At 40.7% G+C, this 24538-nt stretch overlaps 1 protein-coding gene across 1 annotated transcript in view; it reads left to right on the top strand.

Annotated features, from left to right (window-relative positions):
• The first annotated feature begins 381 nt into the window (after window positions 1–381).
• Window positions 382–24538, top strand: part of tyw1 (tRNA-yW synthesizing protein 1 homolog (S. cerevisiae)) — a 62102-nt gene continuing 37945 nt past the window's right edge. Inside the window, 6 exon segments of the mRNA XM_065024064.1 lie at window positions 382–396; window positions 2437–2514; window positions 4363–4533; window positions 4815–5102; window positions 7335–7481; window positions 7821–7839. Of these exon segments, the coding sequence (XP_064880136.1) occupies window positions 382–396; window positions 2437–2514; window positions 4363–4533; window positions 4815–5102; window positions 7335–7481; window positions 7821–7839 (718 nt within the window).

Below are 24538 nucleotides of genomic sequence, written 5' to 3'. Positions count from 1 at the left end.
TGGAATAGAGGGGTGTAAACATATGGCTATGCCTATGGGATATAATCAAATATGTGTATATCTGTAATATAATTAAACCTCCAATTCCCACAATGTATTTCGTTTCATCATGATACCAATTATGGCTGCTCCCAGCTGTTGAACTTTGATGTTCCTAAAACGTTTGTCAATATTTACATTGATGATACAAAACATTGCACAGGAGAAAGAAACAATGTTGCGGGGCTCAACTTTACTGCTTTTGGATTTGATAACCCATGTTTTTGACGCTGATATTGATGGTGAGTGAGAGTGTCGCGGAGAGAAGTGGGTATCTTGAAAGGTGAGATGAGGATGGTGCAGAGAAGGTCAGTCGGCGCATTTTTTTATATCAGTGAAAGAATGTCCTCGAGCCAGGTAGCAGTTGCTAGATTCTATTTAAAAAATAACTTTTGTGCCGTTTCTGAGATCTTTAGTTGATGTGTGTATGTATAGTATAGAGATCATATGTATAGAGATACTATTAAATTACTAGAAGGGAAGGTCATAAACCCTAAAAGTTCCAGAATGGGTTGTAATTGGTAGCCATATTGGTCAGGGAGAAATTCTGATTGGAATGAACGGCAGTAGAGGCATAATCCTGATTTTACTTATGCATTAAAATAAAAGTAAGGCATGTGATAGAATGAGATATTGTGTAATAAAATTATTGGCAACCTAAAATAGTCAGAATTAAAAATACAGTTTATAAGGGTTTCATGCCAATGTTTTGTATAAATAACCTTTTATGTGTAACAGACCATAAATGTTTAATTTGTTGTTTTCTTGGAAAGCTGTGAGTGCTATTATACGATACAATATCAATTCTTGTTGCATTTACAACTTGTCTAAGTCCTATCAACTGATTTGAGCCAGTATATGGTTGTGGATTGACTGCATTGCTTGAATGGAATGTTGGCATATTGGCAGTTAATTTGAAAAAATGTATGGAATCATTCCTCTAAAACTGGTGATATACAACATCCAGGATTAGCATTAGCTACTTTAGCGTGGTGGAAAATGATGTTTCATAAAGAGAAGTAGGCATACTTTCCCAGGTTTTATCACATTTTCACCATTAAATTAAGGAACAAATTGATGTCCTTGCAGCCTGAATGGAGAATGTTCTATGCACGAACCAGTCCACAGGGGATACGAATGTATAGCCAGCTACATAGATTCCCTTTGGACTGTAAGATGAAACGACTCGATATCACCATTTGCCGGTCTTTGGGCTAATCCAGAACATAATGTCTTTGCAGGAACAAGGAAGACAGTCCGCGGCACCTTCAAGAGTATTTTTTTGTCAGTATGGCAGAACAGGATATACTTGCACACAGCTGCCGATGTTTTGGTTGGAATTTGGTTCTCACTGAAAATGGCATTGAAAAAGGTCATTTAACTCTTCCCTTATTATTTGCTCAAAGAGCAGTTCTGCTTACATTTCTATTCATTCTAATTATTTATTTGTCTACTGGTAAATGAGAGTCAAATTGAGAGCTTGGGACTATAAGGTTATATCTGCATTTATGTCAAATTGAGTTGTTGACCTTAATCTGTACAATTTTCTCTACCTACAGTTGAAGTCGAAAGTTTACATACATTTATGTTGGAATCATTAAATCTTGTTTTTCAACCACAACCACTTCTTGTTAAAAAACTATAGTTTTTCCAAGTCTGTTAGGACATCTACTTTGGGCATGACACAAGTAATTCTTCCAACAATTGTTTACAGACATATTATTTCACTTATAATTCACTGTATCACTTCCAGTGGGTCAGAATTTGACATACACTAAGTTACTAAGTTGACTGTACCTTTAAACTGTTTGGAAATTTCCAGAATATGATGTCATGGCTTTAGAAGCTTCTGATAGGCTAATTGACTCCATTACACCAGCTCTGTCTGGTGACCCAAGTTAAACAATTTGGAGGCAATGCTACAAATACTAATTGAGTGCATGTAAACTTCTGGGAATGGGATGAAAGAAATAAAAACTGAAATAAATCATTCTCTCTACTACTATTCTGACCTTTCACATTCTTAAAATAAAGTGGTGATCCTAACTGACCTAAGACAGGGAATTTTTAATTGGAATAAATGTCAGGATTTGTGAAAACTGAGTTTAAATGTATTTGGCTAAGGTGTATGCAAACTTCTGACTTCAACTGTATATAGTTCTCTAAATACCCCAATTCATTTTAAGTTCAAAAGAATACAATAAAAAAAATGGCTGACATCATTCAAACCAATGGGGATTTGGAACTTTAAAAACCAATTATCTCAGAATCATCTTTTTGCAGATAGAACTTTGTAGTCCCAAGCTCTCCAAATGTTACACGTTATTTTTCTCTGTACCCCATTAGAATACTCGTACCAATCCAGTGACCCTCTGGCTCTACAAAGCTGTGGAGTAGGATGGTTACAGTGTTGAGAAAGTGGTTGATGTATCTAAAGCACAGATATTCTATGGATCACAGACTGGAACTGCAAAGGTAAGAGAGTGATTCTGCAACCATGGACTTTTTCTGTAATACAGGGGTATTTTTTTGGTTTAAGAGAAAATAATAGTTTTAGGGATGCATGGTTTTTATTAACTCTCGAGAACCCAAGGGGCCATACCCAGCCATCTTATTCGAAACTTATGGAGCACGGCCAATGTTTACTACAGTCCCAACTCTCTTTTTTTAACGATTACAAATGTTAATAGTCATCCCTTGCGATACGGTTTTTGAAAACCTTTTATACAGTGCATTTGGAAAGTATTTAAACCCCTTGACCTTTTCCACATTTTGTTACGTTACAGCCTTATTCTAAAATAAATGTAATCTTTTTTTCCGCCCTCATTTTACACACAATACCCCATAAGGACAAAGCAAAAACAGGTTTTTAGAAATGTTTGCAAATTAAAAAAAACATAAATATTATATTTGCATAAATATTCAGACCCTTTATTCAAAACTTTGTTGAAGCACCTTTGGCAGCGATTACAGCCTTGAGTCTTCTTGGGTATGACACTACAAGCTTGGTACACCTGTATTTGGGGAGTTTCTCCCATTCTCTGCAGATCCTCTCAAGCTCTGTCAGGTTAGATGGGGAGCGTCCCTGCACAGCTATTTTCAGGTCTCTCTAGAGATGTTCGATCGGGTTCAAGTCTGGGCTGTGGCTGGGCCACTCAAGGACATTCAGAGTCTTGTCCCAAAGCCACTCATGCGTTGTCTTGGCTGTGTGCTTAGGTTTGTTGTCCTGTTTGAAGGTGAACCTTCACCCCAGTCTGAGAACCTGCTCCAGAGCACTCAGGACTTCATCAAGGATCTCTCTGTACTTTGCTCCGTTCATCTTTCCCTTAATCCTGACTAGTCTCCCAGTCTCTGCCGCTGAAAAACATCCCCACAGCGTGATGCTGCCACCACCATGCTTGACCGTAGGGATGGTGCCAGGTTTCCTCCAGACGGGATGCTTGGCATTCAGGCCAAATAGTTAAATCTTGGTTTTATGAGACCAGAGAATCTTTTTTCTCATGGTCTGAGAGTCTTTTAGGTGCGTTTTGGCAAACTCCAAGCGGGCTGTCATGTGGTCTCCATCTGGCTTCCATCTGTCAACCCCAAGTTTGCCTCTTTTTATTATTATTATTTATTTTTCTTATTTAAACCAATGGCTGGCACAGGTATAAATATTTTAAATTAATCCCGTTCAACCAGGAAAGATTGATTATTTTCATCAGTATTCCATTCTGTTGGGCAATACTTCACCATCTGAGAAATGAATAGGAGATTTGTCGCCTGGCACAGCAGACACAGCAGGAAATTGCCATTTATTCAACAGACACTTTACAGTTCGGGAGAGGGATTTTTATCTCCAAAGAGAAATGACCAAGCGTGCTTGGCCCGGCCTCCGGCCTAGAGATCTAGTTTCAGATGCTCAGTGCATTGACTCTTTGTGCCCAGTGTTCAATCATGATCCTCTCTTCCTCGAGCAGCATAGAGTGTTGCAGGCAGCTCTTTGCTGTAAGAAACCATGGGGCAAGGGGCACCTTACACTGTAGGGCTTAAATCATTTACAATGTTGCTCTGCTTTGGAGATTTGTTCTGCATTCAAATTGTTGTCCTCATACCTCATCATTGTGCTACCTATGCAGCTGTTGTTATTGATTCCTACTTTCACTCTGGATGCATGTTATGCAATAAGTTGTCCATAGCTGCATCCTGTTTTTGCATCCAGAAATGGGGCCATTCCTGTATAAAGTGCCGGAGAGATCCTTATTCTATATGTATATGTTACATATTCTGCATTTGTTTATATTGTGCCACTTTCCAGATTTTTGATGACATCTCTCTCTACAGTGCTCCAACAAGTTGGTCTGTATGTTCCTATTGGCTGTGTACACTGACGGACAGCCCACAGAAAATGCTGAATGGTTCTGTAAGTGTCTGGAGGAGGCATCCACTGACTTCAGATATGGGAACGCCTACCTGAAAGGACTGAGATATGTGTATGGCTGCCATTACAATACGGTAAGAGATCTGACAAAATACTGTGTGTCTCCTATCGATATGTTTCCACCATGTGTGGTGCTGCTTCTTACACTTGCAATCCGTTTCTTTGCTTATCTCATACTTTCATGGATATTTTTTGCATATTATACATTCCTCTTTTGTACACACTAGAATACTAAGCTCATTCAATTGATTATCATTACCACTATTACTGTTCTCTCCTGTCCCATAGCTAACCATCCACTTCCTCTAGACTCACTGAAAACACATCATTCAACCCCTTCTGCCCTCTCCCTTAGGTGAGTAAGAATGTGGACAAGTGGCTGTGGATGCTGAGCGGCATCCGGGTTCTGTCCAGAGGAGATGGCAACTGCAACGTAGCGAATAGCCACAATGGCAGCGTGCATGCTGACTTTCTGGTCTGGAAGACCAAGTTCCTGAGCTGCCTGCAGGCCCTGGTTGCAGGGCAGAAGAAGGCCTGTAGTGGAAACTGTAAGATGGGCAGCTCATGTAAGACCAGGAACAGGAAGAAACCACAGTCCTCAGTCTTCTCCTATCAGGCATTTCCAGAACAGCTCAGCTCTGAGGTAAGACTAAACGTAACTACTCTTAACATGCATACCTCCCATTACTAATGCTATCTCATAGTGCTGATTCATAGTTTACGTAACTCCAGGCAGGGTTATGTTGTCCACAATAAGGTATTTCTTATTACACTTTTATCTGGAGTGGATTCCTTGACACTACTGCTATTACTAAACACGCATGCATGCACATACCCTCTTTCTCATATTGTCATGGTAACGTGAGTTAGCGGTGCTACTTTCTCTTCCTGCTGTCTCCAGTGCTGTACGCAGCAGGGGTGATGTTGAGCGAGTAGAGGAGAGTTAAGAAAGAAACTACAGTATGAAGGCTAATCATTATGATTTATCTACCATGCATCCATTTAGCTTTCATTTAATCCTGCCAATGCCGACAAACTTGTGGTGGGAAACATCATTTTAATCAGCCACGTACCCCGAGGAGTTCCTAAACTCCATAAATATGCATATGTTTTTCTTTATTTAATCAAGCAGCTCCAACAAAAGGTAATGACTTGTAATAAAATGTATCCCATATGGGATCCTGGATGTGTTTAATCATGGATGTATTTAAGATTAGTTGTGGATTTATGCCTTAATAAATCAGAAGGAGGTTTGGACCCTTTAGGAGATGCTTGAAGTGAGAGAGGCAGGTCTCTCGTGTACTAGGTTTGAGTGATCTCTCCGTATTTTTCATCCACTTGCTCTCTCTGTTCTCACCTACAGTTGAAGTCGGAAGTTTACATACACCCTAGCCAAATACATTTAAACTCAGTTTCACAATTCCTGACATTTAATCCTAGTAAAAATTCCCTGTCTTAGGTCAGTTAGGATCACCACTTTATTTTAAGAATGTGAAAGGTCAGAATAATAGTAGAGAGAATGATTTATTTCAGCTTTTATTTCTTTCATCACATTCCCAGTGGGTCAGAAGTTTACATACACTCAATTAGTATTTGGTAGCATTGCCTTTAAATTGTTTAACTTGCGTCAAACGTTTCGGTAGCATTCCACAAGCTTCCACAATAAGTTGGGTGAATTTTGGCCCATTCCTCCTGACAGAGCTGGTGTAACGGAGGCAAGTTTGTAGGCCTCCTGCTCGCTATTGCTCGCTATTTTGTGAAGTGCACCAGTCCCCACTGCAGCAAAGCACCCCCACAACATGATGCTGCCACCCCCGTGCTTCACGGTTGGGATGGTGTTCTTCGGCTTGCAAGCCTCCCCCTTTTCCTCCAAACATAACAATGGTCATTATGGCCAAACAGTTCTATTTTTGTTTCATCAGACCAGAGGACATTTCTCCAAAAAGTACAATCTTTGTCCCCATGTGCAGTTGCAAACCGTAGTCTGGCTTTTTATGGCGGTATTGGAGCAGTGGCTTCTTCCTTGCTGAGCGTCATTTCAGGTTATGTCGTTATAGGACTTGTTTTACTGTGGATATAGATACTTTTGTACCCGTTTCTTCCAGCATCTTCACAAGGTCCTTTGCTGTTGTTCTGGGATTGATTTCAACGTTTCGCAACAAAGTACATTCATCTCTAGGAGACAGAACGCGTCTCCTTCCTGAGCGGTATGATGGCTGCGTGGTCCCATGATGTTTATACTTGCATACTATTGTTTGTACAGATGAAGTTGGTACCTTCATGCGTTTGGAAATTGCTCCCAAGGATGAACCAGACTTGTGGAGGTCTACAATTTTTTGAGATCTTGGCTGATTTTCATGTGATTTTCCCATAATGTCAAGCAAAGAGGCACTGAGTTTGAGGTAGACCTTGAAATACATCCACAGGTACACCTCCAATTGACTCAAATGATGTCAATTAGCCTACCAGAAATTATTCTAAAGCCATGACATCAATTTCTGGACTGTGCCTTTAAACAGCTTGGAAAATGCAACTTTTTATATGTAATCTTCTGACCCACTGGAATTGTGATACAGTGAATTATAAGTGAAATAATCTGTCTATAAACAATTTGTTGGAAACTACTTTCATGCATAAAGTAGATGTCCTAACCGACTTGCTAAAACTATAGTTTGTTACCAAGACATTTGTGGAGTGGTTGAATAACGGGTTTCCATGACTCCAACCTAAGTGTATGTAAACTTCAGACTTCAACTGTACCTGTCATATTCTGTTCATCTCTCTCTTGTTCTGCCATCACCTTTCCCTATCTACTCCTCTCCCTCTCACCTGCTGTCTCCCGTCCTCCTCTCTTTCCCTCTCTTTCTATCTGCAGGAGGAGCTGGTAGAGTCCAGTAGTGACGAGGAGACAGCTGGGTCAGAGGAGAATAGCCCAGGCTCAGTCATCGATGTGGAGGATCTAGGAAAAATCTTGAACGGCATCAAGAAAACCAAGGTCAGTCAGATACAAACCACACTCTGGGTTTTACACTAGCATACTACCTAGAAATTAAGCAATGTAATGGGCATGCATTATACAAGGTTTGCTAGTATGTATACTTGATTGGAACATAGCCATGGTTTCAATTTCAGTTTCGACATACAATATTTCATGGTACTGTATCTGTGAGGCTGAAGGGTCACCATAGCATTTTATAACTTCGTACTATTGCTCCATAAGCCATTATGATGATTTTTTTTACAACTGCTTTACAACTTCTCCTGGCTGTTTTTGACATGGCATTGTACTACACCAGTCAAAGGCCACCTATCCTCTGATTTGCCGACAATCACATACTCTATTTGGCTTCTGTGAACTCAGGCTCCATGGGGACACCAGGGTGAGTGGGGTCCCCATGGAAGGCCTCATTGCCTTGCTTTAGCAGCTAACACATAAGCTGAACATGTGACTGTGGAGTAAACGTGGTTTCATTGAAGGAAAAGCAGAGCGAGCGGCAGATGGTTTGGTAGACACCAGCCTGGGCAGGAAAAGTGGGGACTTGCATAAGAGTGAGCTGTGAACGTGCTCTGGACGCCCACTCCCCAGACTTCTGGGGATGAGTGACTCAAGATGAGAAGACGGAGAGGAGACATTTACAGTACTCCTCATCTCGTTTTAGTTACACTCACTACTGAAGAATGAAGGGATGGAGAGAAGCAGTAAGAGCTGCAAATATCCATCCCCTCCGTCTACCTTTCCATTTGATTGACATGTTGATGTGGGGAGAAGTCTGTCCATAATAAAGTGCTGCTCTGCCTTAACAACACTATCAACAAGGCAGGTCCTAAATTTGTCGCACATTGACTGCTGTTCAGTCGTGTGGTCAGGTGCTACAAAGAGGACAATTGGCTCAGAACAGGGCAACACGGCTGGCCCTTAAATGTACAAGAAGAACTAACATTAATAATATGCATGTAAATCTCTCATGGCTCAAAGTAGAGGAGTGATTGACTTCATCACTACTTGTTTTTGTAAGAAGTGTTGACAAGCTGAATGTACCAAGCTGTCTGTTTAAACTACTAGCACACAGCTCAGACACCCATGCATACCCCACAAGACATGCCACCAGAGGTCTCTTCACAGTCCCCAAGTCCAGAACACACTATGGGAGGTGCACAGTACTACATAGAGCCATGGCTACATGGAACTCTATTGCACATCAGGTAACTGATGCAAGCAGTAGAATCAGATTTTAAAAAACAGATTAAAATACACCTTATGGAACAGTGGGACTGTGAAGAGACACACACACACACACACACACACAGGTACAGACATGCATATGCACACACATCCATTGTAATATGGTGGTATTATACATTTTGTATTGTAGATGTGTAATAATGTTATATGATCTTTTGTTTTATGTTTGATGTAAGTGCCTTAATGTTGCTGGACCCCAGGAAGAGTAGCTGCTGCCTTGGCAGGAACTAATGGGTATCCATAATAAATATAAATACACATGTCCTTTACATCTGAACCAGAATGGGAACATTTTCAACGCCCACAACTAGCAAATAATTGTGTTGTTCAGTGATAAAAACATATCAAGCAGGTCCAATATTAAACAAATGAATCATATCATGATACAAAACATTTGCCTAACCAGGAGGGAAATAATACTTAGGTTGGATTCTTCAAAGTTGACTACAGATAATTATTTATGTATACAAAATAATGTAGTGCAATGTAGTGCAAAATGTTTTAAAGGTGTTTTTGTATTGATTATGAGGTGATTATGGTGTGATTATGAGGTGAAATCTGCATGCTGTAAATTATATAGGCTTTGAGGCATTTTGGCCATTTTGGCCATCTGGAACTGATACTGGTTTGTTTTGCACGTTCTGCAATGCATACAGAATGAACATGATTAACAGGACTTTGCTGGTAATGATGTGTGTGTGTGTTGAAAATGTAGTATCTTTCCTACAGAAAAAAACTTAAGGGTCAGCACAGCAGTGTTTAGTGCCAGACAGTTTTCTGGCATCATTCTTGTTTAGACACCATGGGATTGATATCTCCCCTGATCCAGACTGATGTTGTTGGACAGCAAAGGAGAGGAAATGCATGTAATTGTCAGCTCTATTTGGGACAGCTGTCACTCAAGCAGAGTTTTCTGCTCTGTTCTGGTCTCTGTGATGTCACTTTCCTCCAGTGTCACCTTCCTGCTCTGACCCCACTCTGACTCCACCCTTCCTCTTATAACCAGGAAGGAGCACTTCTGTCCCAACTGTCAGTCTTCGTGTTTTTGCCCACAGGGGAAAGAGTGTGTGTTTGCTCAAGACGGGGTGTGAAATAAAGTTGTTTTGTGTGTTTTTAGCATCTCGGGATGGCTGAAGGGTAGTAAAGGCAATGACTTGAGTACGCACATATTTGATCCTTTCCTTCTTTTACTTTAGGTTGAACTTTAATAATTTGGACATATTCTCTTTGTTCAGAATTACCTCTGCTGCAGAGGATAAATTCATTAGAGTTACCAGCATAGAGGAGGAGGTGTGATGGTGTTGGGGAGCTTTGCTGGGGACTTATTTACTACGGAGTAAAACTGGCCACTACCAAAAAGGCCTGATTGGTGGAGTTCTGCAGAGATGGTAGAACCTTCCAGAAGGACAACCATCTCCACATGGGAACTCTGGAACTCTGTCAGTGACAATCAGGTTCTTGGTCACCTCCCTGACCAAGGCCCTTCATCCACAATTGCTCAGTTTGGCCGGGCGGCCAGCTCTAGTAAGATTCTTGGTGGTTCCAAACTTCTTCCTTTTAAGAATGATGGAGGCCACTTTGATCTTGGGACCTTCAATGCTGCAGACATTTATTTAGTACCCTTCTCCAGATCTGTGCCTTAACACAATCCTGTCTTAGAGGGAGGGAGAGAGTGAGTTCAGCCAGGATTTAGAACGGCTACATTTTATCGCCCTTTAATCTCGAAATCTTGATGATGTAAAAATACGAGATCCTCAGACAATTCCCTATGAAATGATCCACTGTAACAAGCAAAGCAGAGCAAATTTAACATACGTTTTTATTGACTAACATTCGGGATAATGTGTATCCAATTCTGTTTCAGTGTCAACAAATTGCATATCTGCTTTCACTGGACATCTTCATAGGTTTTGAAAACTATCAGAAATAAACTGCACAATGGCGAAGCGTCAATTATCGCTTAACAACGGCAATGTAGGAGAAGGTGGCGCTCCTGGATCATTCAGACAGAAACCGCATTAGCCAGATTGGATGACTGGTTCTACCCAGAGACATGTATTTATAGATTTGAGCATATGCAGTTTCTGCATTATGATTTATTTACTTAAACATTCTCAGACATGTTAGCGCTCCATCAGTATTAACATTACATGTGGAATATTTGTTTTAAATACTATAAAACTGAATGTGAAGAATGAGCATTATAGAGAATTAAGATAGAATTGAAATACTATTTTGAAATGATCAGTAAATGTAAAAACAAAAAAGCAATACGTACCATAAAAGTATTTAACAAATGTAAAATTAATCTTGATATGTAATAACCCTGTCTGTCAGGTTTATGTACTCTTGTTTGTATATTTCTGTTTTTCTGTATGTGTTCATAAGAAAAAAGAAAAAAAGAGCATTATGATGTGTTTACATTACACTACAACATTCTATGGCATCCATGTTAGCTCCCCATTGACATTACACAAGGATTATACCATGGCATTGTTGAATACTTGTTTCTGATTGGCCTAAATGGCATTATGGCTCTACCACTAAGGGAAGTCAAAGACAGGGGGGGTTTTCAGGTAGTCTAGTACTTACTGTACCTCCATACATCATATTCCTTCTCAAAACACCATTGAGATAGCTGGTCATCAATTGCTGTGCTCAGCTTATATTGAATTCACTGACAGTAGGGTGTCCACCCACTCTGTAGAGTGGGTGAAAACATGCTTTAGTGAGGAAATGTCACTTCCTTATGCTATAAGATACATTAACCAAGACAAATGAGTATTTCTCAAAAATATCTTTAACATTATATCCAAAAAGTCAGATTTCTTAACCTAATACATCCGATAATAAGCACCGAGCTCTATTGAGAGTGGTGCCTCTTTCTCGCAGGAACTTTTGTAAAGGCTGTTTGTTGGTGGAAGGTGAGGACCAAGGTGCAGCGTGGTACGTGTCCATGACTTTTATTATAACCGAACACTAGAACAAAAATTATCAAAACGGCACAAACGAAACAGCTCTATCTGGTGTAGACACACAAAACAGAAAACAACTACCCACAAAACCCATGTGGGAAAAAGCTACCTAAGTATGGTTCTCAATCAGAGACAACGATAGACAGCTGCCTCTGATTGAGAACCACAAGGCCAAACAACAAAGAAATACAAAACATAGAAGCTGAATATAGAATGCCCACCCTAGTCACACCCTGGCCTAACCAAAATAGAGAATAAAAGCCTCTCTATGGCCAGGGCGTGACAACTTTTGAGGATTTTACATGTTGTGGTGGTAATCTGCAAAGTTGTTTCCAAGTGTCGCAAAAAGCTAAATGAAACGAGCAGAATTAAACGTTAAAAGATTTGAAAATAAAAAGCTTGCGGTACGCTCAGTGCTCCATTGACATTTCACAGAAATATTCTAGTTTATGTGATAAATATTTGAAAAACAGTAATTTCGCATTAATATGAAAGTGTATACATAAATGTGAAAATACTAAGTCATGTCTCAAAATCCATATATATCTTACCTCTATATTGTTTTATGAAAGATGATGAGTTAAACAGTGATTCTTTCAGTTTAGCCTTAATTCTCACACAGCATCCAGCCTAGCTGATGCAATTCTATTTACCAGATTTTTGACCACTTTTTTTCTCTGTCCTCCATCAATTTAGTCACCCTAATTTTGGCCATCCTACAAGGGGTAAAAACTCCAAAAACCTTTCAACAAATTATGATCGCAACATGAGGTTTTTTCTTAGAGCAGTATCTTCACAATTGACATTGATCAAAAGATGCGTTTTTGATTGGACACCCTACTGGCAGTAAATACAGTAATTATAATAAATGCCTTAAATGCCTGTCTCTTGATAATGTACAGTATATAAATAAATGTAATTCAATGTCATATTATTGTGACACAGGCAGTGCTCTGGTATATCTTTGTCCCAATATGCAGGAGGGCTGATTTTGTCTCTTCGTCATTGTACACATTTGACCATTTGACATCAGAAACTAAGTCAGACTATGGACTGTAGGTGTCAAACGCTGTTTTGTGTACCGACCCCTCTCTGGCTCTTGACTCTGTTGTTGACTCTGCCAGCAGGAAATACAGTATGATGCTTCACTATTGTTCCTCCTATCGATTCTCTTTGACTAATCACCTTGGAGAATAGCTTGGTCAATAGCTATTCATAACGTTACTGCCACATTAAGTCCAGTGAGCTTTTCGAAGACTGATGGCAGTGCATTAAACATTTTTTGTTGTTCGCTGGGCTCTATCTGGGAACAATGCCAGACAGTGAGTGTTAAATGGATCTTTGGCCTTGCTGCTAGGCTGTTTGCTGTGTTGGGTCTGTCGTGTTGTGTGAGGACCACTGTCCTTAGTGTCCTGTTTCATTGTTGATTCCCCTCAACAAGCATCTGGACCAGGTCTGAGGGGAGGGGAATGAGGGACAGGAGCAGTTACACTCTGTGTCTGTGAGCATCACACAGGGACATGCAGGGCAGTGGGCACATGTTTGGACCATACAGAACTACAGAGATACAGTATATAGTGCTCACACTGACACTCCAGATTACAGCACTCATAGATTGATGTTGCATATCTTTTGGAAAGTCGAATCCCAGTTTATTGGTCGCATACACAGTTTAGCAGATGTTATAGCAGTTGCAGCGAAATGCTAATGTAAGTTGCTCCTAACAATGCAAAACAAATGACAATAACAAATCAAGAAACATTGGAACAAATCTAATTAACAACCCAAACAGAACTGTGACAGTAGTCACCTCCAATCTGATGTCCAGAAGTGCTTGTCGGTCATAGGATATAATACAAAATACAAAAAACTTTCTGAGTAAATAAAGTAAAACACTAAAATTAACAAAAGACTGCAAAGTTGGCTGGGAGCTAGCAAGAGGGCGACCATCTCCTACGCCATACTGACAGGCCTAGACATGGTCTAATAAGTCAAGGGATGAGGTGTGGAAGAGCAGTATCCTAAAGTATTTGCCAGAGGAAAAATTATTCCCAGCGTGAAATAATTCCCAATCATTCTGATTGTGTTCCGATTGTGACCTCATGTTGTAACATTTTATAAACAACTGTATAAACAACTGTTTTACAATGAGCTATTTTTACACGACAGAGTGCACAGTACAGTAATCCCTTTACACGGTGGAGGAGGATGTGGGAGGACTGTCTGACACGTGTGAGGGGTTACTTATTCATTCTATCCTACGACAAAAGCCCCCCTCTACCAGGGATGGAGTTCCTCGCTAAGCAGGGCTGAACATGGCTTGTCTGACTGAGGACATGCTTCGCATTCACCCACACACAAACACATGCATTGCCACCCCTCTCTCTGCAGCATAAACCCAGCTGTAGAGAGCAGATAGAGCTGACAGATAGCTGGTGGCTGGGCTCAGAGCCTCAAACTTTAGTCAGCTACCCCAGCAGTAAGCTAAAGTACTGCACAGCCTAGGAGGCGATAAGCAGACAGAGACAGACAGTGTTCTCTGTACAGCCCCTCGAACCCAGACAGATGCCTACTGTTGATATTTTTGGATGCAGAGGCATTGTTTTGAGACTCAACACCACTGAGGCTGTGCTGAACCAGGCTGTTGTGCTGTTTTGTTGGCCCCGTTACAGAGAGAACATGGACTTGGTCTGCATTTAGAGAGAGACTATGGGATGTTTGGGTCACTGGCTCTAGTCAATACGTGAGTAAGTGCACTGTCTGATAAGAACAAATCCAGTCGCATGAATTGCAAAGAAGTGCAGAAAAAGGCTTGAGTTTTGTTATTGGTGTATATAGCATACAGAATCTTCCAGGCCCCGGTTCTGAAAAATGTATAATTATAGGCATTCTTTAAATCATAATACTATGGTACTGTGATTAAAACAGATGTCATGCTTGATAATACGATTATTAAGATATGGACATTTTTCTGGTTAGAATGATTTTTTTCTCATATTTTTTTGTGTTGTTAGGCCTAACAAGTTTTCCAGAAATCCTGGTTGAAGAATTGCAGGAAATCTGGGCCTTCCAACTAGGATTTCTGGAAACCCTGTGGTCCTTGTGACTGTCATTGCTAAAACATTATACAAAAAGACAAACATCTCTTGGAAAGGTCACTAGGTGTTGTACTAGGGTTGTTTAGTATTTTTTGTTGTATTTTATCATATTTTAATTTGCTTGCGCACCACAATGAAATCCCTTAAAGAGTAAATCAGCTTTGTATGTCCTTATTTTATTCATAATTTGTGTACAGTCTGGTCGGGTATAATCATAATTCATATCAGATTTGTGTACAGCTGTGCTTTTACAAAGTTTAAAAAACTTGAAGTTCAGCTAATAATCAGGACCAGTGGTTGGAGCTGTGCTGTGAACCTGCTGCAGGCAGACAGTCCCTGGTGTGAGACGTCACCTGTCTGAGAACAGAATTAGCCCTGAGCCCAATGTATGCACGCTTGAATGCAAACACACACTATCCATTCTCCCCACTTTCACACACGAACACGTCCACAACTGCTGACAGACTATATCAGCCCAGCGATAACTAGCCCTTGAAGAGCCCTGTTACTCTGCTACTCTGAGACGATGAGATATAGTTCCCAGTAGTCAGGTCTGGGCAGTGGCAGCAGTACCCAATACAAGTAATTTGGTTGGACCGATAAACATGGCTACTCTCCAAGGCCAGTTGTCGATCATCATGGCGTTTGAGAACATGACTCTGTAATACCTATTCATACATTCAGGAAAACTTTCCACCAGGACTTCATTAATCTTGCGTCGGTATTGTTGAACAGCGAGTCCCTGGAAGCGTGGTGTATTTACATGGTGTACTGTATGGTATGCCTCTCTCCCATGCAGTGTAATTTACTTCACCAGTCTGGCAGATTGACTGGGGGGAGGGAGCTGTACCTGTCTTAAAGAGCCCAGAGTGGTAGCATTGAGTCAGGTACTGGAGAGGCCTTCTACCCCTGGTCCCTGGGGCCCAACGGTGGTGTGGTTGTGCTTGATGGTTATTTAACAGAGTTACGTTTTGATTGATAAACTCTGCTTAATTGATTGATTGACTGCAGGTATATTTCCCTTTGAAAGCTAGACTTTCTCATATGTCTTGGCTACAGTAGTGAGTAGCTAATCTGTCAATCAACAAGATGAGTGTCAACATCAGCTTGGTTGATCAAGGTGGGAATCTGTCTTCCTGTCTGTCAGGAACTGCTTAGTAGCTGCAAGGTGAGGCTGGGGAACAGTCACTGCTCCATGGGCATCCAGTCATATAGAGATCTACAGTATATGACTCTGTGAGTGTCCATTGTCACCCAAGAAGTCATGACACTTCAGATAAAATCACTTAAAGCTTGATTTTCATAGTCCAGTCAAAAATCAAAGACTGAATTTGGGAGTTATTTTATTTGAGATGAAGTGCTTTCAAATTTGCTTGAAATACCTTAGCAATTATCACATGTCTTAATTTGCTGGGCCAGAACTCTGTTCCCTCTCCTTTGAAGAGTTATCCATCTGTTGGAGACATATTGCATCACAAAAATTCAACAGGTGTTTGAAGTAATTGTCTGCCTACTGTTGCTTGGAATCAATCTACCCTTTTGTTTTGCCATTGTGGTACTTTTTGTTCTATTGATTTTTCCCTGTAGCAGCAGACAAGGTAACAGCCCCGAAGACCTTCTATTCTGTACTGTACATTAATTGAATCAGTATCGCCACTGTCAGCATTGCAGTGTATTACTGAGGGGCATGATTCATGTCTGTGTGATTGGTAGAGCAATGTCCTAAAGCAGGCCCCCTTTTGTCAGCATTGTTCAGGTGGTGAGATTTACAGCTGTAATATCATTGGTGCTCAGTGACTCATAGCCTCATGGACAACCCTGTCTGGCATAGAGCAATTATCAAGGCCAAGACGGTTGATGATGCCTCAGATTGGGCATCATCACATTTGCCAAACTTATCTCACCCCATCCTGGGCCTAGTTCTGTTTAGTGCCGCATAGTCAATGTCTATGGTTCGTTGTCATGCACAAACAGATCAGGGACCATTCTAATCCTAGCCTATTCAGAGATGACACCCATATGGCCACACACAGTGACGTGACACCACACGTCATTTGGTCTATAAATAATATGTCTTGTGTAATATTTGTAAATACTGGTTTTAAAGACATCATGTTCCCACTGCTGTCTGTGGTTTGACCTGAGACAATTGACATAATGGAATACATGTCTCACTCATGTCTGGTATTAAAATTTGCTTGTCATGATCAGAGTTGTAGTGTTTAAAGGTAAAGTTCACCCAAATTACAAAGTTACACATTGGTTTCCTTACCATGTAAGCAGTATATGGAGAAGGTTTGACAGTAATCCATGGTTTGGTTTAGTTTGTTAGTTTTGGTTTAGTCTGGCACTGATTCTAAATACTAACGTTTAGCATTTTTGGCAAAAATCCCATTGAAGTCATGGTACCGATATTAGCATTTTCTGCGCATCATGTTCAAATCATCGTTAAGTGACTTTGTTGAGCTCTTCCCAATACATTTTTTATACTTTCAGATGATTTGGACATAATGTGCAAAAAATGCTAGTATCGGTACCGTCCATGACTTGAATGGAATTGGTGCCACACAATCCAAAATGTAAGCAATTTGAAAACAGTGACAGGGAAATAAAACCAAATCATAGATTCCTGTCATAACTTGTCCACTGACTGCTTACAGGGTGTGTAGTAATTTAGTAATTTGGGTGAACTTGAACTATTCCTTTAATGATCCAAGAGTGTTGTTTTTACAAGCCCTTATCAAATCACTGTCATGGGTGAAAGAAAATATATTCTTGTCCAATTGTTATTAAAGGTCAGTGTGAGAGTATTTACGTTTATGTCAATAAAGCACCTTTTTAATGCCCTGCTATGGGACAAACAAACTAACCCAGAGTTTTGTTTGGTCAAACAAAAATTAACCCAGACTTTGAGGGCAAGCAAAAACTAACCCAGGGTTGTTTTGGGGCAAACAGAAACTAACCCAGAGTTGTGTGTGTTTTGCTGCAAAGAAGAGAGAGCAGAGCCAGGAGGATGGACAGATTGTGAAGCTGTCCAGGCTGAACGGAATGATGAAGGCTGAGGAAAAGGAGGAGAGGAGAGAGTTGATCACTGCTGCCCTGAGGGAGGCCCTGACTGTAACGGGATTCGTCCTCCTCTGATGAGGAGTATGAGAGATCGGACCAATATGCAGCGTCGTACGTGTTCGTCATGTTTTAATGAACAAAATCACTGAACACGAAAATACAAAATAACAAATAGAAAGACAGAAACGAAAACCGAAACAGTTCCGTGTGGAACACACAGACACAGGAAATAATCACCCACCAAACACTGGTGGGAAAAGGCTACCTAAGTATGATTCTCAATCAGAGACAACTAACGACACCTGCCTCTGATTGAGAACCATACCAGGCCAAACGCAAAATACAACATAGAAAAACAGACTGCCCACCCCAACTCACGCCCTGACCATACTAAAACTAAGACAAAACAAAGTAACTAAGGTCAGAACGTGACACTGACTAAGCAAGGTGAGGAGCAGACCTTCAGTGCACTTCATAATCACTACAGAAATATAGTCAAGGTACTGTAACACTGGAAGCATTAGAGAAATATAATGGAATTGTGGTTGCACTTCTTTTTACCGTACTGAAGTGCCCAGGTATGCATGCACTTATAATTTACATGGTGGAACGTTACTTCTAGCCATGTTTTATAAAACATTCTCTTTAGGACAGATGGCATCAGCAACTGATGTACCATCGTTGGTCCTATAGTTCCCTTAATAGCTGCCACTTCGGTGGATAAATTATCCAGCTTCGATAATCTGCTCTGAAACAGACCCACAGCACCAGATGCATCAGAGCAGCATGTCCTTAACCTTTGTGTCTACGGAGACACTGAGGGGAAAAAGTGATAATTCACTAGAAGAATAATAAAGGGGTCATAGGGTGGGGAGGTACTGTGTGTGTGTTGTCTAACGGGATGAGGAACGGGCCAGGATGGAGTGTGTGTAGGGAGAGTGTGTGTGTTGTCTAACGGGATGAGGAACGGGTCAGGATGGAGTGTGTGTGTGTTGTCTAACGGGATGAGGAACGGGCCAGGATGGAGTGTGTGTAGGGGGAGTGTGTGTGTGTTGTCTAACGGGATGAGGAACGGGCCAGGATGGAGTGTGTGTAGGGGGAGTGTGTGTGTGTTGTCTAACGGGATGAGGAATGGGCCAGGATGGAGTGTGTGTAGGGGGAGTGTGTGTGTGTTGCTATGCAGAGAGGAGTGGGCTAGTGCCTTGAGTGTGTGTTGCCTAATGCGGTTTAATGATGCAGCCCGTTCCAATTACCCTCTCTTCCTTCTCTCCACTGCTGCTCCTGCTGGCGCCGTCTCCGGAGACTTCACTCTCTTCTCCTCTACCCACTGCTATAGCCTTGACTCGTGGTCCTCAACATAGTGGTGAGCATCAATATGGCAGGTGTAATAGATTTATAGATTTCCTTCCTGCATTTGTAAAAGAGCTCTAATGCCTAGAACATGCTAATCAATCCACTGGTTGGTTGCCTCTGCTCAGGAGAAAAATACTTTTGTGCATTCAGAAGTCTTAGTTTGGAATTCTTCCTTTTTCACCTGCATTTGGTTTGCAGTACAGCATTTGGGATTGCATTGAGCAATATCATGTAGAATATGGTAGTAAGGCATTGTAGACTGACATACCTGTTATAGTAGTTCATCCCCTCTTACAATGTGTCAACATGCTGCCTGAGCATGAGTAATGAACACTACTATTTAACCCATAGACATACAGTTGAAGTCGGAAGTTTACGTACATCTTAGCCAATTACATTTCAACTCAGTTGCTCACAATTCCTGACATTTAATCCTAATAAAAATTCCCCGTCTTAGGTCAGTTAGGATCGCCACTTTATTTTAAGAATGTGAAATGTCAGAATAACAGTAGAGAGAATGATTTATTTCAGCTTTTATTTCTTTCATCACATTCCCAGTGGATCAGAAGTTTACATACACTCAATTATTATTTGGTAGCATTGCCTTTAAATTGTTTGACTTTGGTCAAACGTTTCGGGTAGCCTTCCACAAGCTTCCCACAATAAGTTGGGTGAATTTTGGCGCATTCCTCCTGACAGAGCTGGTGTAACTGAGTCAGGTTTTTAGGCCACCTTGCTCGCGCACGCTTTTTCAGTTCTGCCCACACATTTTCAATAGGATTGAGTTCAGGGCTTTGTGATGGCCACTCCAATACCTTGACTTTGTTGTCATTAAGCCATTTTGCCACAACTTTGTAAGTATGCTTGGGGTCATTGTCCATTTGGAAGGCTCATTTGCGACCAAGCTTTATCTTCCTGACTGATGTCTTGAGATGTTGCTTCAATATATCCATATAATTTTCCTACCTCATGATGCCATCTATTTTGTGAAGTGCACCAGTCCCTCCTGCAGCAATGCACCCCCACAACATGATGCTGCCACCCCCGTGGTTGGGATGATGTTCTTCGGGCCTGCAAGCCTCCCCTTTTTTCCTCCAAACATAACAATGGTCATTATGGCCAAACAGTTCTATTTTTGTTTCATCAGACCAGAGGACATCTCTCCAAAAAGTATGATCTTTGTCCCCATGTGCAGTTGCAAACCGTAGTCTGTCTTTTTTATGGCAGTTTTGGAGCAGTGGCTTCTTCCTTGCTGAGCGTCCTTTCAGGTGATGTCGATATAGGACTGGTTTTACTGTGGATATAGATAATTTTGTACTTGTTTCCTCCACCACCTTCACAAGGTACTTTGCTGTTGTGTTCTGGGATTGACTTGCACTTTTCGCACCACAGTACTGTACATTCATTTCTAGGAGACAGAACGCGTCTCCTTCCTGAGTGGTATGATGGCTGCTTGGTCCCATGGTGTTTATACTTGCGTACTATTGTTTGTACAGATGAACGTGGTACCTTCAGGCGTTTGGAAATTGCTCCCAAGGATTAACCAGACTTGTGGAGGTCTACAATTTATTTTCTGAGGTCTTGGCTGATTTCTTGTGATTTTCACATGATGTCAAGCAAAGAGGCACTGAGTTTGAAGGTAGGCCTTGAAATACATCCACAGGTACACTTCCAGTTGACTCAAATGATGTCAATTAGCCTATCAGAAGCTTCTAATGCCATGACATCAATTTCTGGAATTTTCCAAGCTGTTTAAAGGCACAGTCAACTTAGTGTATGTAATCTTCTGACCCACTGGAATTGTGATACAGTGAATTATAAGTGAAATAATCTGTCTGCAAACAATTGTTGGAAAAATGACTTGTGTCATGCACAAAGTAGATGTCCTAACCGACTTCCCAAAACTTTAGTTTGTTAACAAGACATTTGTGGAGTGGTTGAAAAATGAGTTTTAATGACTCCAACCTAAGTGTATTTAAACTTCTGACTTCAACTGTAAATATATTCACATACAGTGGTGTCTGAAATTATTGACACCCTTGATAAATTATTGTATAAAAAAATTGTTGTATAAAATAAATAATGAAATACTGAGCTATATTGTATTCTTAAAAAATTGTGAAATTATATTTTTTTTACGAATTCAATTGCTCATAGAAAGAGATTTTGTTTAAAAAGTAATACTTTTTTCCTCTCAAAAAGTAGGGGTCAAAATTCTGGACACCCCTGTTTTCAGTACCGTTCAATATCTGTTTTCAATACTGTTCAATACCTTGCGAGGATAACGGCACTGAGCCTTTTTCTAAAATGTTTGAGTTTCAGAATCTTAAAACATTCCTCCACTGAACAAAAATATAAACGCAACATATAAAGTTGGTTCTATGTTTCATGAGCTGAAATAAAAGATCCCAGAAATCTTCCAAATTTGTTTACATTCCTCTTAGTGAGCATTTCTCCTTTGCCAAGATAATCCATTCAACTGACATCTGTGGCATATCAAGAATCTCATTAAACAGCATGATCTTTACACAGGTGTACCTCGTGCTGGGGACAATAAAAGGCCACTCTAAATGTGCAGTTCAGTCACACAGCACAATGCCACAGATGTCTCAAGTTTGGAGTGAGTGTGCAATATGCATGCTGACTGCAAGAATGTCCACTAGAGTTGTTGCCAGGGAATTTAATGTTCATTTCTCTACCATAAGCCACCTCCAATTTCATTTTAGAGAATTTGTCAGTACGTCCAACCGTCCACACAACCGCAGACCATGTGTATGGCGTGGTGTGGGTGATTGGTTTGCTAATGTCAATGTTGTGAACAGAGTGCCCCATGGTGGCAGTGGAGTTATGCTATGAGCAGGCATAAGCTACAGACAATGAATACAATTGCATTTTATCGATGGCAATTTGAATGCACAGAGATACCATGAAGAGATCCTGAGGCCATCACCTCATGTTTCAGCATCATAATACACAGCCCCATGTCGCAAGGATCTGTAAATAATTCCTGGAAGCGGAAAATGTACCAGTTTTTTCATGGGCTGCATACTCAACAGACATGTCACCCATTGAGCATGTTTTGGATGCTCTGGATCGACGTGTATGCCAGCGTGTTCCATTTCCCGCCAATTTTCAACAACTTCGCACAGCCATTGAAGAGGAGTGTGATAACATTCCATAGGCCACAATCAACAGCCTGATCAATCAACAGCCTGATCAACTCTATGCTTGCGTGGCACATCAGGTACTGACTGGTTTTCTGATCCACACCCTTAATTTTTAAAGGTTTGGAAAGGTGCATATTCAAACCTTTAAAAAATATCAGATGCATATCTGTATTCCCAGTCATGTGAATATATATATATATATATATATATATATACAGTGCCTTGCGAAAGTATTCGGCCCCCTTGAACTTTGCGACCTTTTGCCACATTTCAGGCTTCAAACATAAAGATATAAAACTGTATTTTTTTGTGAAGAATCAACAACAAGTGGGACACAATCATGAAGTGGAACAACATTTATTGGATATTTCAAACTTTTTTAACAAATCAAAAACTGAAAAATTGGGCATGCAAAATTACGGATGATCACCGCATGTGTGGTTCCCACTGTGAAGCATTGAGGAGGGGGTATGATCTTGTGAGGGTGCATTACTGGTGACACTGTCTGTGATTGATTTAGAATTCAAGGCACACTTAACCAGCATGGCTACCACAGCATTCTGGAGTGATCCACCATCCCATCTGGTTTGCGCTTAGTGGGACTATAATTTATTTTTCAACAGGACAATGACCCAACACACCTCCAGGCTGTTTAAGGGCTATTTGACCAAGAAGGAGAGTGATGGAGTACTACCTGGCCTCCACAATCACCCGACCTCAACCCAATTGAGATGGTTTGGGATGAGTTGGACTGCAGAGTGAAGGATAAGCAGCCAACAAGTGCTCAGCAAATGTGGGATCCCTTCAAGACCTTTGGGAAAGCATTCCTCATGAAGCTGGTTGAGAGAATGCCAAGAGTGTGCAAAGCTGTCATAAAGGCAAAGGGTGGCTACTTTGAAGAATCTAAAATATATGTAGATTTGTTTGACACTTTTGCTTACTATATGATTCCATATGTGTTATTTCATGTCAAGTTATTTCATATGTGTTATTCTGCAATGTAGAAAATAGTCAAAATAAAGAACAACCCTTGAATGAGTAGGTGTGTCCATACTTTTGACTGATACTGTATATATTGTATATATACTGTACATACACTGAGTGTACAGAACACCTGCTCTTTCCATGACAGACTGACCAACTATGATCCCTCATTGTCACTTGTTGAATCCACTTCAATCAGTGTAGATGAAGGGGAGGACTGGTTATAGAAGGATTTTTCAGCCTTGAGACAATCGAGACATGGATTGTGTGTGTGTGCCATTCAGAGGGTGAATGGGAAAGACAAAAGATTGAAGTGCCTTTGACCGGTATATGATTGTAGGTGCCAGGAGCACAGGTTTGAGTGTGTCAAGAACTGCAACGCTGTTTCCTGTGTGTATCAAGAATCGTCCACCACCCAAAATATTCAGCCAACTTGACACAACTGTGGGAAGCATTGGAGTCAACATGGGCCAGCACGAATTGAGGCTGTTCTGAGTAAGCATTTCACGGTAAAGTCTACACTTGTTGTATTCGGCGCATGAGACAAATAAAGTTTGATTTGATTTAATCCACAGCTTTCTAACCTTATCAGTGACCGCAACCATGTGATTGCCTCTTCCCTTACTTAGTAACTTTCTAGACCCATACTTCTTATCCACCCTCCATTGACCCCACCACATACATTCCTCATACATGTAACCATTAACTTCTAGCATAGCAGTTATTTAAAACTAGAACCCAACAAAATGGACAATATATAGTGTACCTTCACATCTCAATTGTAAGGATATGGGTTACTCTTGTTTTACGGGTAGACTGGTGACTGTCTGATTACTTTCATGTATGTCATGTTCTGACCTTTATTTCCTTTGTTTTCCATTTATTTAGTATGGTCAGGGTGTGAGTTGGGTGGGCAGTCTATGTTTGTTTTTCTAGGTTTTGGGTATTTCTATGTTTTGGCCTAGTATGGTTCTCAATCAGAGGCAGGTGTCATTAGTTGTCTCTGATTGAGAATCATACTTAGGTAGCCTGGGTTTCACTGTGTGTTTGTGGGTGATTGTTCCTGTCTCTGTGTTTGCACCAGATAGGACTGTTTAGGTTTTTGCACATTGATTGTTTTGTTAGTTATTTCATGTCTACTTCCTTTATTAAAGAACATGAATAACCACCACGCTGCATTTTGGTCCGCTTCT

Source organism: Oncorhynchus nerka, linkage group LG11 (genome assembly GCF_034236695.1).
Source record: "Oncorhynchus nerka isolate Pitt River linkage group LG11, Oner_Uvic_2.0, whole genome shotgun sequence".
NCBI classification, from domain to species: domain Eukaryota; kingdom Metazoa; phylum Chordata; class Actinopteri; order Salmoniformes; family Salmonidae; genus Oncorhynchus; species Oncorhynchus nerka.
This window is presented reverse-complemented; position numbering and strand designations above follow the sequence as displayed.